Source organism: Octopus sinensis, linkage group LG16, assembly GCF_006345805.1.
Source record: "Octopus sinensis linkage group LG16, ASM634580v1, whole genome shotgun sequence".
Lineage (NCBI taxonomy): Eukaryota > Metazoa > Mollusca > Cephalopoda > Octopoda > Octopodidae > Octopus > Octopus sinensis.
Window position 1 is genome coordinate 8,600,971 of NC_043012.1, and position 17,678 is coordinate 8,618,648.

General features: G+C 37.9%; 1 protein-coding gene across 2 annotated transcripts in view; it reads right to left on the reverse strand.

Annotated features, from left to right (window-relative positions):
* Positions 1-1,298: 1,298 nt before the first annotated feature.
* Positions 1,299-17,678, reverse strand: part of LOC115220630 (tetraspanin-36) — a 44,962-nt gene continuing 28,582 nt past the window's right edge. For both annotated transcript variants that reach the window (XM_029790775.2, XM_029790774.2), the window contains exons 3-7: positions 12,669-12,743; positions 9,251-9,349; positions 6,759-6,917; positions 4,022-4,105; positions 1,299-3,095 (exon numbers count right to left, since the gene is read on the reverse strand). In XM_029790775.2, the coding sequence (XP_029646635.1) occupies positions 2,991-3,095; positions 4,022-4,105; positions 6,759-6,917; positions 9,251-9,349; positions 12,669-12,743 (522 nt within the window). In that variant the 3' untranslated portion in view covers positions 1,299-2,990. The remainder of the gene's footprint in view (positions 3,096-4,021; positions 4,106-6,758; positions 6,918-9,250; positions 9,350-12,668; positions 12,744-17,678) is intronic.

Below are 17,678 nucleotides of genomic sequence, written 5' to 3' on the forward strand. Positions count from 1 at the left end.
AGAAGGCCTGCAACTAATCTCTGCAAGAGAGGCATCAATTTAGTTCACACAATATATAATAATAATAATAATAATAATAATGAAATTATTGTATACAGTGCTCAGGTGCACCACAACTTGTCAAAAGTGCATATAAAGCATATGCAGTAATTATTGGTAGATCAATATAAAAATTAGATTAAAATAATAACACATATATATAACATCTATAATGTGTGTATGTATATATATATATATATATAAATAAAGAACAATGGTGGCTGTAATATTTTGTCTCCGAGAAACATCTGTTGACTGTTTTGATACCACCTTACTTAAAATTGATTTCCTGCTTCCATTGCACAAATTTCCTGATCTAAATTAAAAACCTTCCATCAAAATGTTTCAAACATCAATTTAATTATGGACAATGGTATTTTGATAAATTCATTTATCTGAAAGAAAAGCAGTGCATTTCAATAGAAATATAACAATAGATAAGAGACTTGACAACATTCTGAACAAGCTCTCTTTACTTGTTTCAGTCATTTGACTGCGGCCATGCTGGGGCACCACCTTTAGTCGAGCAACTCGACCCCGGGACTTATTCTTTTTGTTAGCCCAGTACTTATTCTATCAGTCTCTTTTTGCCAAACCGCTAAGTGACAGGGACGTAAACACACCAGCATCGGTTGTCAAGCAATGCTAGGGGGACAGACACACAAACACACACACATATATACGACAGGCTTCTTTCAGTTTCCGTCTACCAAATCCACTCACAAGGCATTGGTCGGCCTGGGGCTATAGCAGAAGACACTTGCCCAAGATGCCACGCAGTGGGACTGAACCCGGAACCATGTGGTTGGTTAGCAAGCTACTTACCACACAGCCACTCCTGCGCCTTGGTTTTCATTATACAACGTTTCTTAAAAGAAGCTTCACTATGACAAAATATTTCAGCTAATTCTGTTCTACATTTGTATATATATATATATACATTCTACATGTTATATTACTGCTATCTTCTTTTTCTTCTATCTGGACTCAGTAAAATGAGCCCAGTAGAATTGAAACTCAGGTCCATGATTTGCTTTATCTTTCATAAGTAGTGGTTTTCAAGCCTTTCCTAATGAATAAAGAGAAATTGTTTCAACTATACAAATTATATTTTTTTCTTTTCCCATTAGCACATCTCTCTGGAGAGAGATTGACCTCTGAAGACAAAATTAAACAAAATTCATAATGAGTATATAATGTTAATTTCAACCTAGAAGGGAGTAATTTCCTCAGGAATATCAAATAAATTAGTCAAGAAATTTTGAATAAAACAGGTTTATTTTACTTTTTAAAACAGAATTTCATTGTCTTTTGAAAAGAGTTGACTGGATATATTTGTCTCACTAAATGTTAGATGACAGATTAAATAGAAATCACTAATGAATGTGTTCTAATTAAAAAGATGGATGACAAGGATTTCACAGGTACTGATCAATATCCAGTATTCATTTTGTAGAAATTACAAAACAGTACACACCATCGCCAAAATGTTAGCTTCGTGTCCAAAACAAATTCAATTTCGCTGTTGAAATGGTGAATCCTTTAATGGCTCTAACTTAAAGCATGAAGAGCCAGACATTGAGATTAAACTCAAAGAATAGCTTTGAGTCTGGCGGTTTAGCTAATGCTTGAGATAAATAAACTAGCATACAACTATTTTAGTTATTGTATGAGCTCACCCTGTATATGTCTTACTTTAGGAGTTTGACATTTAAGTGTCCATAAACTACCTTGGTACTTGGCTGTTGCCTAGGTGTTGTTAAATAAGGGACAAGAGCCATTCCGAATAAATACAGTTGATAACAAAATAATTTCCATCATCAAGATTATGTAGATTATCGTAAAATATAATATTACATATTGAAAATTAATATTCAAAATGACTTTTCAATTAGAGGGTAAAGCATCTTTTCTTTTTTAATGTGAAATAGTGAGACAAAAAAAAGGTCTATTGGTTGTTTGTAGAAGGAATATTTTGTAACAAAAGGGATCAATTCACACAATGGTCATTATATACATGTGTAAGTGTATAGACATATATACACACACACAATAGTGAAAGATATTTGAAGCAACAATAAATGAAAGATGTTACTGTCCAGATACTTAAGTCACAAGCAACTACAGTTGATGATGAGGCTTGGAGGGGGAGAAACGGAAAACTGACAGAAGATTAATTTATTTTAGAGATGAACAAGTGCTGGCCCCAAAATAATTGGTGTTTAAAAAAAAAAATTTTTTTTTCAAAGATTGGGGTAAAATATATTTAATAATTTTGTCGTTAATAACTCGTGAAATTAGTTACAGCTTCCTGGTAACACTGACTATTGGTGATATTAAACCTTCCATAAAATAGTGACTCCCCTGCTCCACTTAGTTTATCAGTCTTGGTCAAAAGAGAGGGAGTGTCGTAAATTCAGCTGTTGATAGCTAAAAGCAGAATGTTGGTGTTGATGGTCAAAGAATCATAACAAAACAGGTATGTCAGCCGAGAAAACAAGGGTCTCATGCACACACACATGCACACACACACACACACAGTAATATTGTTCAATTCCAAATAAGTTATCAAAAATAAAATGTAAGTCTGGGAAAATTACAATTAATCTCTTAGAATATAGTTTATGGGGTGGTACATGATGCAAGCCACAGAACCAAACTCCTTCACAACACCAATCAAGACTCAATATTTATTGAGACAACAGGTCTGATAGGAATTTTCAATTTCAAACAAATAACTAGGGGAACAAAAAATTTTAAATAAAAATTGATTAAAGAAAAATGTTTAACAGAAAAAAAAAATAGAAAAAAAAACCTAACAAAAACTTAGCATGCAAGTTCGATTAAATAAAATTGTGTGAAATGTTTCGATTGAGTATATTCGACAGTGGGTGTTTTAGGGAAAAGCTATAGTTTGTGAACCATTGCAAAATGCTGACATAACTAAAGTGTTAGACTCTCAGACCATTAGCACTAACATTACTGTTGAGGTTTTTGTAAGCAATCACTCCACGGGTTCGACAGCAGAGAATACACGTTGCAATCAGTCCAATTATCTGGAAGAAAAAGAATAAAAAATTTAGCAAGAAAATAATCTTGTAAAAATATTAATAATTATCTTAGGGTAGCAAAGCTCATAGAATCATTATTACAGTGGGAAAAATTGCTGAGCAGCATTTTGTCTGTCTTTATGCTGAGTGCAAATTCCGCCGAGGCTGACTTTGCCTTTCATCCTGTCAGGGATCACAAGAGACTAGATAAAATAAGTACCAGTCAAGCACTGGGGTCAATGTAAATCAACTAGACTGCTCTCCTGAAATTGCTGGCCTTGTGCCAAAATTTGAAACCAATATTAAAAGACTATATCAAGGTGAGCTGGCAGAATCATTAGTACACTGGGAAAAATGCTTAGCAACAAGAAAACACAGCAATCTGTGAGTCCAGGGCTGTAGTGATGGGTGAATCTTTGGCTTATTACTGAAATGGTCTTTTGAAATACCATTTAACTAATATAGGGTCAAACACTAAATACAGATTTTAAAGTAACACCCTATCAATATAAACATTATCACACAGCTACAAGGTACTAAATTTTAGGTATGACTAATATTTCCTTATTGCTACAAACAAGCCAGCATAACACAAGATAGATATAGTATCATAGTCTCTCCTGTTCTTTCACTATGGTGTTCTCTATGTTAACAGAGCAGAACATTAAGATAACCGAATACTTAAAACAGAAAAGTTTTTTTTAAAAATAACGTTTCTATAGTTGGTGCTATTTCTTTCCTTCTCAACCGACACCTAAGGTCTGCATCTAGTGAAACTCCTACCAAAACATCCTAAAGCCTAACCACTCTCACACACATAAAGGTGTGACTTACTGACTCCCTCTACCTCCAAAATTAAAACCCACCTAGATGTTAGGTGAAATAACTTTCAGTTAATCAAGTTTCAGTGTTTTAAAACGAAATAAACTTACCTGAAGAAGAGCAAATGTGATTCCTGCTGAGGTTATGTAAGTCAAATTGTCGAGAAATTTCAGCTTCAAACGTTCGTAACAGCCCTGTAATGAGAAAGGGTGGAGAGCACTTCAGTTGGGGAAGGGATCTTATTCTAACAGCAAAGACTAATATATATCATCATCATTTTTGATATTCACTTTTCCAATACAGCAGAGATTAACTCTTTTAGTTACCAAGACATGCACGAATATGGTGTAACTAGTCTAAAATCTGGGGTACACATACTTTACAGCATATTCCCATTTATTGTTTGTTTTTATCTCAATATATCATCATCATTTAGCGTCCGCTTTCCATGCTAGCATGGGTTGGATGGTTCAACTGGGGTCTGGGAAGACAGAAGGCTGCACCAGGCCCAATTTGATCTGGCAATGTTTCTACGGCTGGATGCCCTTCCTAACGCCAACCACTCCGTGAGTGTAGTGGGTGCTTTTTACGTGCCACCCGCACAGGTGCCAGACGGAGCTGGCAAACGGCCACGGACGGATGGTGCTTTTTTCGTGCCACCGGCACAGGGGCCAGGCGGGGCTGGCAACGGCCACGATCGGATGGTGCTTTTTTCGTGCCACCGGCACGGGAGCCATATGAGGCTGGCAATGGCCACGAACGGATAGTGCTTTTTACGTGCCACCAGCACGGAGGCCAGTCGGGGCGGCGCTGGCAACGGCCTAAATATAAACGGCAAAATGTCTGTCTGTGTGTGTGTCCTTTATACAAATCCATAATTTTTCAGTTAGAGGGCTCGCACTTTCTATGGTCATTCAAAACCGACCAAGAGTGGTCGTGCACATCTTTACATTTCCCCAGTCACCCCGCAAAGCCATTAAGAAATCAATAGAAGTGACTTTTTTGTGAATTTTCTATCCAAAACCCAATCAAAATGCCCAAAATTTGATACGCCAATTGAATGCCAGCTAGCTGTATGTAATTGGTCGGAGATTTGGACAGTACTCGCGTGTATGTGCGCACGCATGCAGCTGTATATGCATGCACTAGCACTATGACCTGGCAACGCCAGGTCATAGTGCTAGTATCATTCTATCCTAGAACGGGATACATGATTGTGTTACAGAGGCATCACCTTACAGCCAGATACTAATCTTAATCTATTTTTCAAGTCAAGGAATTTTTCTCCCTCCAACTTTGAAGGCACAAGCAAACAGATAACCAGTTGATAGAACTCACAACAATATCACTGCACATAAGCTGTAACTTTCATTCAACTGAGCACAAATGTAAAGACACACACACACACACACACACATGCATGTGTATGAGCATACACTGATCTTTTCTGTCCCTATTCTATCAAGCCTGCTCACAAGGCTTTGGTTGGCCCAGAGCTACAGATGATACTTGCACATACTACACTTAAGAGGGATTGAACCTGAAACTACATGGATGACAAAGGAACTTCTCAAGTACACAGCCATGCCTGTGCATGCACATATATGATGATGATAATGATATATGTATATTACTTTATTTAAAAGCAGCAGAAATTAAAATTTTTGTTAAATTTCTGTTGCTTTTAAATAAAGAATATTACTCTACCTCTGGTATTTGAGTACTCTTTTTTCCACCTTGTTTCACATTTATGTGTTTACTCCGGTGTGTATATATATATATCATCATTTAACATCCGCTTTCCATGCTGGGATGGGTTAGACGGTCAGACATGGAGCTGTCCAGACTCCAGCTGTCTGTTGAGGCATGGTTTCCATGGCTGGATGCCCTTCCTAACACCAATCACTTAAAAGATCATGCTGGGTGCTTTTCTTGTGCAACTGGTATGGGTGTGTATATGCAGCACTGGCACGGGTGTGTTAGAGTAGCACTGGTATGAATGCTTTTTAAGTGGCACCAGCACCTGAAAGGACAAGCTTGTATGTGTGGAAGACAGCGACTTTACTTAGCTTGATGGGTCTTATCAAGTACAGCAAATCACCACATCTCCCAATAACTTATTTCCTCAGTGAGGCTCAGCATCCAAAGATTCTTTTTCATCACTTATTCCCATGTCTTCCTGGGTCTACCCCTTCCAGAGGTATCCTCCACAATTAGAGCACAGTATACATATATATATATATATATATATATATATATAGATAAAAAGAAACTTCTTAATCCTTTTTGCCCCTTGTGGAGCATATGGCCTCAACAGTTGTTTTCCACTTTTTGCGGTCATTGGCGTGTTTCTTGGCTGCTTCCCATGTCAGGGCAGTGGTCCTAAGCTCGTCCAAAATGCTCTGCTTTGAGCGTCCTCGCTTCCTTTTCCCCTGCAGGTTCCAGTCAAGTGCTTATCGTGTCACATTTGAGGGTTCTTTCCACAGTGTGTGTCCGATCCATCTCTATTTCCTTCGTCTAATCTGAACATGTATGGACTCCTAGTTGGCCCTTTCCCACAGGTCGGTGTTTGGCACTCTGTCGAACCACATTAGATGGAGGATCTGCTGGAGACATTTGTTGATGAAGGTCTGGATCTTCTTGTAGTTGCTGCAGGTGGCTCTCCATGTTTCATGCTACACTTAAGAGGGATTGAACCTGAAACTACATGGATGACAAAGTAATCTCTCAAGTACACAGCCATGCCTGTGCATGCATATATATAATGATATATATATATATATATATATATATCATCGTTTAACATCCGTTTAGGAAGCCATTATTTAAACAGAAAAAAAAAATTACCTGGTGATAGATTCCTGTAGAATGATGATCAAGTTTTGTATCACAGGTAACATTGTGCGTAGTTTGAGGCATACAACAACTTTCTGGCACTGCATGGTAGGTCTTGTACCATTTTGTGTTACGCCAATCTGTGGCGTTCTTTACACCACAACATTCCAACTGAAATGGTAAGAAATGGTAAGATTAACAGATAATTAGACTTTATGTTATACAACAGAAAATGAATATTTATTAACCCTTCAGCTTTCAGATAACTGTCAAATGTAATGTTAATTAATGTTAATTTATTCACATTGTTTTGAATTATTCATGTATTATCTTGTAGCTTTCAGATTTTGTGACTGCTTATGTTTAGAATGACAAATGTTGAGTAGGTATGAGAGGCCAGGTCCAGCCAGTTTGAACCTAAAACAGGAAGAATATTTGGGCCAGTTTAAACACTAAAGTGTTAAAGAAGAGATAATAATGTTGACATCACCTTGAAGATCTTTCTTCTCGATAGATAAGAGGTTGTCAAATAACTCTTCAAATTATGAAGTTATACTGTGACAACACTGAACAAATTTAAACCCTAACAACACCACTACAGCTATTATGTGCCTCTGGGCAAAGCACATGACTTCCTTGGTCTACACACCAGTTGGTCTGGGGTGTACAGACTGTTACTCCCTCCTCACCATCTTCTGCTGCTTAATTCCACCCCCTTGCCCTTTTTCTTTGTTTCCTTGGGGTACTTCTGTTTTTTTTTTGTTTGATAATTTAATCTTTTATACTTATGTTTTATTTTTTATTTTTCTCCCTCTAAAAACATATTGATAAAATGCGATTTAACACTAATACAAAAATTAACAAAATTTTAATGGCTATTTTTAATTTAGATTATTTAAAACAGAATTTGTATCATGAAACCAAGAGTGGTTTCAGGCAGGTTTGATGATATCAAAAGAGTTAATATTCACTGTCCCATAGTGACACAAGTTTGATAGTTTGGTAGGCACCAACGAAGTGGAGGACCACATCATGTCCCAATATTCATCTCTGAATGGTTTCTGTGGCTGAATGCCTGCCTTTATTCCAACTACTTCACAGAATGTGTTAGGTGCTTTTCTTTTCTTCATGACACCAGCACTATTGAGGATTCCATACATATTTTACAGACAATAGTATTTAATTTATGGAAGGACAAATACAGTTATTCCAATACTGTATCAGAGGTAGCTTGGAAAATGTGTGGGGAGGTTAATTACTAAGGCACAGCAAAATACTTCAGATCTTCATAATGTCTGAAGAAAGCTGATCTGGTGGAGTATAGTCTACGATCTGTGCTTGTAGTATGATGTTACCACTACTGGAAAAGAACAAATGCTTTGCAACAATACAGTGCTTAGAATACTTCTTACAATAAACTACCACTGCAGGGTCCCTATTTACAGCTAGGTAGACTACTGGAGTAATGAAATTAACTGTTATAACTTAGATAGGTTTTTGCCAGTATAGGCTCAGGCCATATCTAACTTAATAGCACCATCTGGTTATAGCAATAAATAGTGGTACCGTTTATGGGCTATGAACTATTGTTCTCAATAAATAGGCTGGCATTGAACCAATTTGCTAAAAAACAATAAATGAAGATAAATTCTTTATTCATTTTCTGTTATAGTCACATTTTTTATTATTGTATTCTCTGGTCTTCAAGTGCTTGTCACATTTTAGTAATATTCTCACAACTGGAACCAAAACCTTTATTAAATCTACATTGGGTAGATTGTTCTAATTCCATTGTCCAAATCAATGAGATTCTCTTCTTATGAAGTTAGTTTATGTTTGAACCAGAGTATATATAATTTCACTGACCTAGGAATTGAACTTACACTCACCAGCTAAACTACTATTCTGATCACTTAATATTCACAATTCCTGTTATGAAGGCCAGAGGGCACAAAGGCCAGCCAACGTGGGTGAGAACACTATTTGGAATAAATCAGTGTGTATCATCACCATCATCATCGTTTAACATCCGCTTTCCATGCTAGCATGGGTTGGACGATTTGACTGAGGGCTGGTGAGCCAGGAGGCTGCACTAAGCTCCAATCTTGATCTGGTAGAGTTTCTACAGCTGGATGCCCTTCCTAATGCCAAACACTCCGAGAGTGTAGTGGGTGCTTTTTACGTGCCACCGGCACGGGGGCCAGTCAGGCGGCACTGGAAACGACCTCGCTCGAATCTTATTATACGTGCCAGTGAAGCGACATTGGTAACGATCACACTCGAATGGTGCCCTTTTACGTGCCACAGGTACGGAAGCCAGTTGGCTGCTCTGGCAACGATCATGCTTGGATGGTGTTCTTGGCACCCTACTAGCACAGGCATAAGTACCAGTAAGACGACGCTGGGTAATTCCATATTACAGAAATTTAGATGAACAAACAGGCATTTCATATTTCAAGTGAAACTTTATAAAGACTTTTTCTAACAATGCAGACTTTACTTACCTCTCGCTGTACATAGTCAATCTGATCATGATCAATACTACTGACATTGTCGTATTTGTTGATAGCAAGCGTCAATCCATCTGACACAGCAGAGGTCACCTGTGTAGAAGAGATACATACAATAATAATAATAATTGTTGAGTACTATGACTTCTTTTTTGTATTTGTCAGCTTCTTTAAAGACTGGAAACAGTTTTTTTTTGTTTTGTTTGTGTTTATTTGTATTAGTTTTCCTTGCTTCTGAAACAGGTATTTCTGTAGTCCTATGGAGGTTATTTTATAATAGTTTTCTCGCTGTATAAGGCCTCTACCACCTTCGATATGTTCTATATATATAGCCTTTCTATGTCAGATTTTGGGTGGTGCATCCTAAATCCTGTCATTATTTTTCTTGTTTTTCTGTATTTTAATTAGTTCATTTAGGGTCCAGTTAAGAATATTGTAGCTGTAACATAACTGGGATGGCTAGAGTGTTGATACCTATTATCTTGTTTTCTGCATTGAGCTCTGTTTTCAGTATTAATCTAACTCATCTATAGTATTCTATTTTTTTTTAATCTTCTCTTTCATTTGTGTGTGTTGTATCAAATCTAGTTCATTGATTCCTAAGTATTTGTATATCTGGCCTTGGTCTAATTCTCTCATTTCATTTGCTTAATATAGCGTGATGTTGCTACTCTTAACTAGTTTTCTTCTTTCCAAGGTTGCTTTGGCACATTTTTCTAAAAAGTCATAGTACCTAACAACTATGAAGAAAAAAAACAAACAAAAAAAAAAAGCTGTAAAACAACTGAAATCCAAACTAAAAATGGCAAATACTGGGTTAAACCAAATGCAAAAGAAATAGACAAAGCAAAACCCCAACAATGGCTCTGAGGATTTTTAACTGCAGCACAAGACCAAAGCCTTTCCACCAGAAATTACCAAAAACATGTAATGAAAAGAAATACAAATAACTGTAGAATATGTGGGGATGGAGAAGAAACAATAAATCATATTGTCTCAGGCTGCCGAGTCCTGGTTAAGAAGAAATATATTCAGACACGACAGAGTTGGGATCAATGTACACTGGAAGCTATGCCAACACTATGGAATAACAGAAAAAAGATGCTATAGGCACACGCCAGAAAAGGTCACAGAAAATGAGAAAACAACCATACTATGAGATATGCCAATACACACAGATAGAGAAATTAAAGCTAATAGGTTGGATATAGTTGTCAGGGATCACCAAGAAAAAAAAATGCTTTCTAATCAATGTATCAATACCAAAAGATGACAATGTTTCTCTAAAAGAAATGGAGAAACTTTCAAAATACAAAGACCTGGAAATAGAGGTAACTCGAAAGTGGAGTCTAAAAACAGAAACAATTCCTATCATAGTAGGCGCATTAGGTAAGATAAAAAAATATTCAAACAGATACATAAACTCACCAGGACTAACAAGTATATATAACATACAGAAAATAGCCCTACTAGGCATCACACACATCCTACTTTCAATACAGTAGCCATAAGAGCATCACAACAAACCACAGCACATACCCAAGGCACACAGAGCTGCGCATGGCAATGCAGTGAAAGCATGCGATAAAAATAAAACTACTGAATAATAATAATAATAATGATATCAAATTTTGGCACAAGGCCAGCAAGTTAGGGATGGGAGTAAGTTGAATAATAATAACAACAACAATAATTTTGCAATTTCCTATGATAGCAGAGTCAATACCAAAGAAATGGGAAAAAATTGAGAAATACCAGGATCTGGTCAGAGAGCTGAGGAGACCATGGAAGACCAAGACAACAATTATTCCCATAGTAATAGGTGCACTTGGCACAACACCCAAAATGCCACCTAAAGGACTGAAAGAAATTGGAATTGAAACTAGCATTGTCGACCTGCAAGAAAGTGCCATCTTATATTCTGAAAGAATACTAAGGAAGATTGAGATTTGAGGAAACTTGTCACCAAACCCCAAGATAAAGTACCTGTCAACTAAATGAGCAGGTGCTAGCATAATATCACATATAACCAAGCATATTATAGAACAGTTATAGAATAACTAAAACTGTGCAAAGGTTTCTAATAAATTGGAAAAATATAATTTTATGTCCACTTTCACATGCTGGCATGGGTTGGACAAGTCACTGTTTTCCAAACCAGGTTGTGAACAGCATTTCATTTTTACATTCCATGGTTTCTACTACAACTGGTTGATCTTTCTAGGAAACACTGAACAATCATTTTAATGTGGTACAGCACCAGAGAGGTTGTCTTATCCCTGACAAGACTAAAAAGTTACTGTTTGTTCATGGCAACTTTTGTATAGTGAAACTGTACACTCCACCTGGTAAAAAGCCGTAGTAGCCAGCCTTTATAAATAGACCAGTTGACAGAGATGGTCAAAGGGGAGGGTCGAGACTTAGTCATGTGTGCTGATATAGTAATTATAGTGTGATAATGAGTGGATGTTATAATGATCCAACCTTTTGAGGATAACAACACTGTACGAGTCACACAGTGGCAGATAGAACCATTCTATTAACGACTATAACAATATCTGTCAGAGTGACAACCGTCATCAAAAGACAGAGTGACAAAAGACCACTTTGCAACAGCAACATAACTGAATGAGTGACAGAGTGAGGATAGACAACTACATGTTGACTGTTGGAAAGGAAATTGAATAGAAATTATCACGCGTGGTAGGGTGAGGGGAAGAGAGTAATAGAAATGAGGGCAGCGAAAGAGATAACTGAAAAAAACAAATGAAGGTGACAATAAGTGGCAGAGAGTGATGGATAGCAGGGAGGATGGGTGACAGGGGAGAGAGAATGAGTCAATGGGAGAATGAGGGTCAGAAATAAAGAAAGGTTCTGAACTAATATTGCTTCAGTCATTAATAACAAAAAAAAAAAAAAAACCATTTATTTTGAAAATCTGAGGAAGAACCCCATTTTTCAATCTTGCTTTCTTCTCCAAGTGAAACCTCAACTGTTCATCTGTGCTGGCCTGCGTTAGACAGCCCGATAGGATTCAACCTGCTTGAGGGTTGCACTGAGCTCTAATATATGCCTTGGCATGGTTTCTACAATTGGATGCTCTTCTTAAAATCTGCTACAATGAATTTTGTCTGACCCTTATCAGCATAGAAAAATAGACATTAAAATGATTTTCTTTTCTGAGCTATGACAAGTTAAATATAATAAATTTTCCAACATTAAAGTTAAAATGCCAAGTATTGGTTCTTTGGTGATCCAGCATAGTCATTCTTAACAGAAGTACCATAATTTATGCTGAGGAGGTCCAGAAGTTAATATTGAAACAAACTTTAGGGAAAGTTCATAAAAGTGTGATCAAACTTTGAGGCAAACATGCAAATAAAAGAGAAAGGAATGGTTAAAAGTTACTTACATGTGATCTGTATAAGTAAGCTAACAGACCAGCTGTGACCTCAGCAGTGAGTACCACAAGTAAGGCAATGAAGTACTGAAACAGCAAAACATGGAAATTGTTATAATAGATGTGACCAAATTAAACATACAACCAGGGTTTTTTTTTTGTTTTTTTTTAATAGCAGAATCAGTATCAAACAACAACACAAAATTGTAAAACAGGTACAACGAGCAAGGCCCTTTTGCAAAGGACTTAAGAGAATCAGTTTTCTAAAACCTCAGGTTACTCAATATTTCAAGATATTCATAACTAGTAAAACAGGTAAGGGTTAACAACAGGAAGAGCATCCAGGTGTAAAACAACACATCAACCATATTTATGTAACCCATTCTCAGACCTAAATTTGTCACAAGCGCTTGGTCTCCAAAAGCCAGAGTTTAATCCAATTCCCATGGTGTACAATTGACTGGGGGAGCAATGTGAATAAAAGCAATTTACTCAAGAACACAATGTCTCACCCAGTCTGCAAATTGGAACCTTGATTTTATGACTTGTGTAGATCTACACTAAACAAGGGGCCATGTGGACTGGTTGTTAGGGTGTTGAACTGCAACATGGAAAAATGGGTATAAAAATGAAAGCACAAACAAGTATGCACACATATGCAGATACAAGCATGGCCGAGAGGTTAAAAAATTCAGTTTGCTACCATGAGGAACTGGGTTTGATCCCACTGAATGGAATCTTAGGCAAATGTCCATTATCACAGATTTGAGAAGACCCAAACCTTGTGAGTGAAACTGGGTACTTTGAAGGTCCAACCATGTCACAATGATTCACTTATACCTAAGGGATACTCAACCACTTCACATACTAACTGAATGGGTAACTCATTCAGATGATTGAACAAGAGGATGTTCATACATTGTTCTCAATGGAGAATTCCACCATCATATATCACAGATTGACAGATCAATCATTATTGTCTAACGTCTACCATGCTTGCATGGATCAGACGAGTGTGCATTGAGGCAGAGTTCTTCCTCTGGTCGGATGCCCTTCCTGTCACCAACCATCGCTTATGTCCAAGTGAGGTAATAATCTTTTTGAGTATTGCACAAATAACAGCTCAGACATATTCTATACAGTGAACTGGAAACAAGCAACACAATTTGAGGTGCCTTTTGTTTACAAAGATCACACATGTTGAGGAATGTTAGGAAGCTCAGATATTTCTTATTTCTTTACTACCCACAAGGGGCTAAACATAGAGGGGACAAAAAAGGACAGACAAAGGGATTAAGTCGATTACATCGACCTCAGTGCGTAACTGGTACTTAATTTATCGACCGCGAAAGGATGAAAGGCAAAGTCAACCTCAGCGGAATTTGAACTCAGAACATAACGGCAGACGAAATACCACTAAGCATTTTGCCCGGCATGCTAATGTTTCTGCCAGCTCGCTGCCTGGCTCAGACTGCAAGCCAATGACACTGGTAGAAAGCTATTGTTTACAGACCAGTGAACATGAGGGAAACCCACACACATACCTGTGTGTGAGTGGTTTTGGTAAGAGAAAGCTGAAAGAAGCCCACTGTGTGTATGTGTGAATATGAATCCCCTTGTCTTGACATTGGAGGATAGTTGTAAACGAGTGTCACTGTTATACAAGCTGTACCATTCAATTCCAATATTCTGCAGAATCAAGGCTGGTCACAGGGAAATATTAGCTTACTTCATACATGCGAAGGTCAGCAACAAGGACATCTATCCAGAGAAAATCTGCCTCAAGAAACTTCATCCAACCCATGAAAATGTAAAGAGTGGACAATGAAAGCAAACTTCTCAACCACATACCTATGCCTGTGTCCTAGGCAGATCCATCACCACCACTACATATCACAATCAGCACAGTTTGATTTCCGTTGTGTCACAAAGTCGAGAAGATTGTTTGTGTGTGTGTGTGTGTGTGTGTGTGAGGGGGGGTTGTTTGTTAGAGGAAACAAAAAGGACACTCAGCAAGATAAGGTTTGTTTATTTGTCAGTTGTTAACAGTGGAAGATTGAAATAAAGTTGACTCATACATTGACACCAGCAGGAAACACAACCAGAATAAAAATGTAAAGATGAACTGTTGGTATGGTCAACCAGCTTCCATCAGAGATATTCTGTATCAATGTAAACCTTTTGATACCAACTTGTCTGAAACTGCCCATCATTTGTTTTAATGCAATCTAAACTAAAACCTGTCGAAATTCCATGTGAATTTGTGTTCTGAATACCATCTTGGTATCGACAAAGTTATTTTATTAAATCCTCCATTATTTTAAAAATTGATTGAAGCAAAGGTAGTGTATTTCAACAGAAATAGGGTATCAAGAGGGTTAAACTAAGTCATGACTTTCCCCCTACAAAAGATATCTCCAGAGCAAAATTCAATTGAATGATAATCCTTACAACTCCCATCAGCTGATACTCAGAGGTAAATATGAATTCATTCTATTTTCAATATTTAAAAGAGTTATTTATAGGACATTGATAAAATAGAACTTTCTCCAGCTGATGTCTTCAGCGTTAACCTAGATATTTCCTTGAATCAAAGGCAGTCTCTATGTGGTTAATCACTAGATTCTATTGTTTTAGCTTGGTTTCTACAGCTGGATGCCTTTCCTAATGCCAACCATTTTACAGTGTATACTGGATGCTTTTTACATGGCAGCTTGGTTTTAGGATCTCAATTTTGTTGGGGAGGGCGGGTCTTCTCGAGTGCAACAATGCATCACATATCTCGGTTCTTTGAGTATAAACATAACAGACTGTTTCCTTCCTCTTTCAACCCCTCTCTCTACATGGAGAGAGAGAGAGAGAGAGAGAGAGAGGGGGAGGAAAATGATGGTGGTGGTGGCGGCGGCGGCAATGGTTTGAAAATTTGATCAAAATAGACACCAGTCAAACTATTGCAGTGTTCTTTTGCATTACTGAAACTGTATAGTGATGGAAAAGATTACAGATTTATATTCAAAGCAACACTAAATGACAGATTGACATATTTATACAATACTGGTTTCTACATCCACGATTTAAAGGAATTCTAAGGCCAGTTAATCACTTTTTTTTGCCTTGTTGAATCTGAAGGAAAGGTTAGGGTACCCATGACTTCTGCAGATTTTCCCAGACTGATGAGTTTGATGATATTAAGGTTCCAGTCGAGCAAGGACAAGACTGCAGTGAGAGAATGGTCTGAAGAGGAAAATCTAGGCATGGAGGTTAGTAAAGGGCAGTGGGATTGGATGATACAACAATGGTAAGAGGTGAAGAGACTGCCTGAGTAATAAAAGTATCAGACCAGCCAGCTTACAGAAGCCACAGAGAGGGAAAAAAAAAAAAGAAGGAAAATGGAGAGAGGAGATAGCACACTTGGAGAACAGGGAATGGAATGTAACCAATAAACTGAGTGACCCCTCTCCAGATATGGTCCAAGATGTTGATGTATTTAACAACAGTGCCATCTTGGATGTGAGAGAAGTAATCCACTCTGGACATCACATGAGCCTTATGATCTGATCTGAGACCCCCTTCGGTCAGACACTGACCATGGGCCTGCACCTAGAAAGTTACCCTCTGAGGCACAAGTCTGGGCAAGGTTGTTTATGGAAGACCAGCAGTCGCCCATGCATACCGGCCTCCCCTCTCCACGCCACCAGTGTTATCCAAGGGAAAGGCAAAGGGGCCGATACAGCTTGGTACCTGTGACATTGCAACTCATTTCTACAGCTGAGTGAACTGGAGCAACGTGAAATAAAGTGTCTTGCTCAAGAACACAACATGCAGCCCGGTCTGGGATTCAAGCTCACAACTTCGACACTCTAACCACTGAGCCATGCGCCTTCAGAGTGTTAATAACTGATGGGGTTGAAATATCTTCTGGTATTAAAAAAAGGGCTAGCCTTAGGGATTAGGTCTGAGCAATGCTAGGGACCAGCTTTTGCTAGGAAAGCTTCTTGGTGACAGCAAAGCCTAGTGTTCTGAGTGATTGCAAGGGCTCTAGTTGAGTGCCACTTGTATTTAGTGGGAATAGAGTGCAGTGGTGTTTTCTTGACTTTTGAGTGACTTTCTAAGGAACTTCATAATTGATTTAATTCTGAGTGGAGTGTCACCAGCATTTCACACACAACGACTCTCTATTACTCAATTACACTTCCAATTAATCCATTGTCAATAGCACTATAAAAAAAAATAATAAAAGTACAAAAAAAAATTGCCTTATAAAAGAATAATTCTTTTTATCAGTTTATGAAAAAGATTAGTTCTATATCTGTTAAGAGGTGCTGAGCGCAATATGCAGAAATGGGTTAGCATATCAGTTCTCATTGACATGCATAGATTTAGCAACCTTATGAATATATAACTGTGTATATTTGTGTGGGCATTTGTGCCTCCCCACATCATCATCATCATTTAGCGTCCGTTTTCCATGCTAGCATGGGTTGGACGGTTCAACTGGGGTCTGTGAAGCCGGAAGGCTGCATCAGGCCCAGTCAGATCTGGCAGTGTTTCTACGGCTGGATGCCCTTCCTAACGCCAACCACTCCGTGAGTGTAGTGGGTGCTTTTTACATGCCACCGGCATGGGGGCCAGACGAGGCTGGCCACGGACACGAATGGATGGTGCTTTTACATGCCACCGGCACGGGGGCCAGGCAAGGCTGGCAACGGACACGAACGGATGGTGCTTTTACGTGCTACCGCCACGGAGGCCAGACGGGGCGGCGCCGGCAACGACCACGATCGGATGGTTCGCTTAACCACAGCTGCAATTTCCACTGATGTTGATCGACCTCAATTTTGGTTCTGATTTGATTTATATATATACATATATATATATATATATATATATATATATATATATATATATATATATATATATAATTTAAAAATAGGATAAAATCTTCATAAGAATTTATCAAGTAGTTAGCGTGAAAAACCTCATAAGAGAAAAAAACACCAATTTTTTCACTTAAATATATTT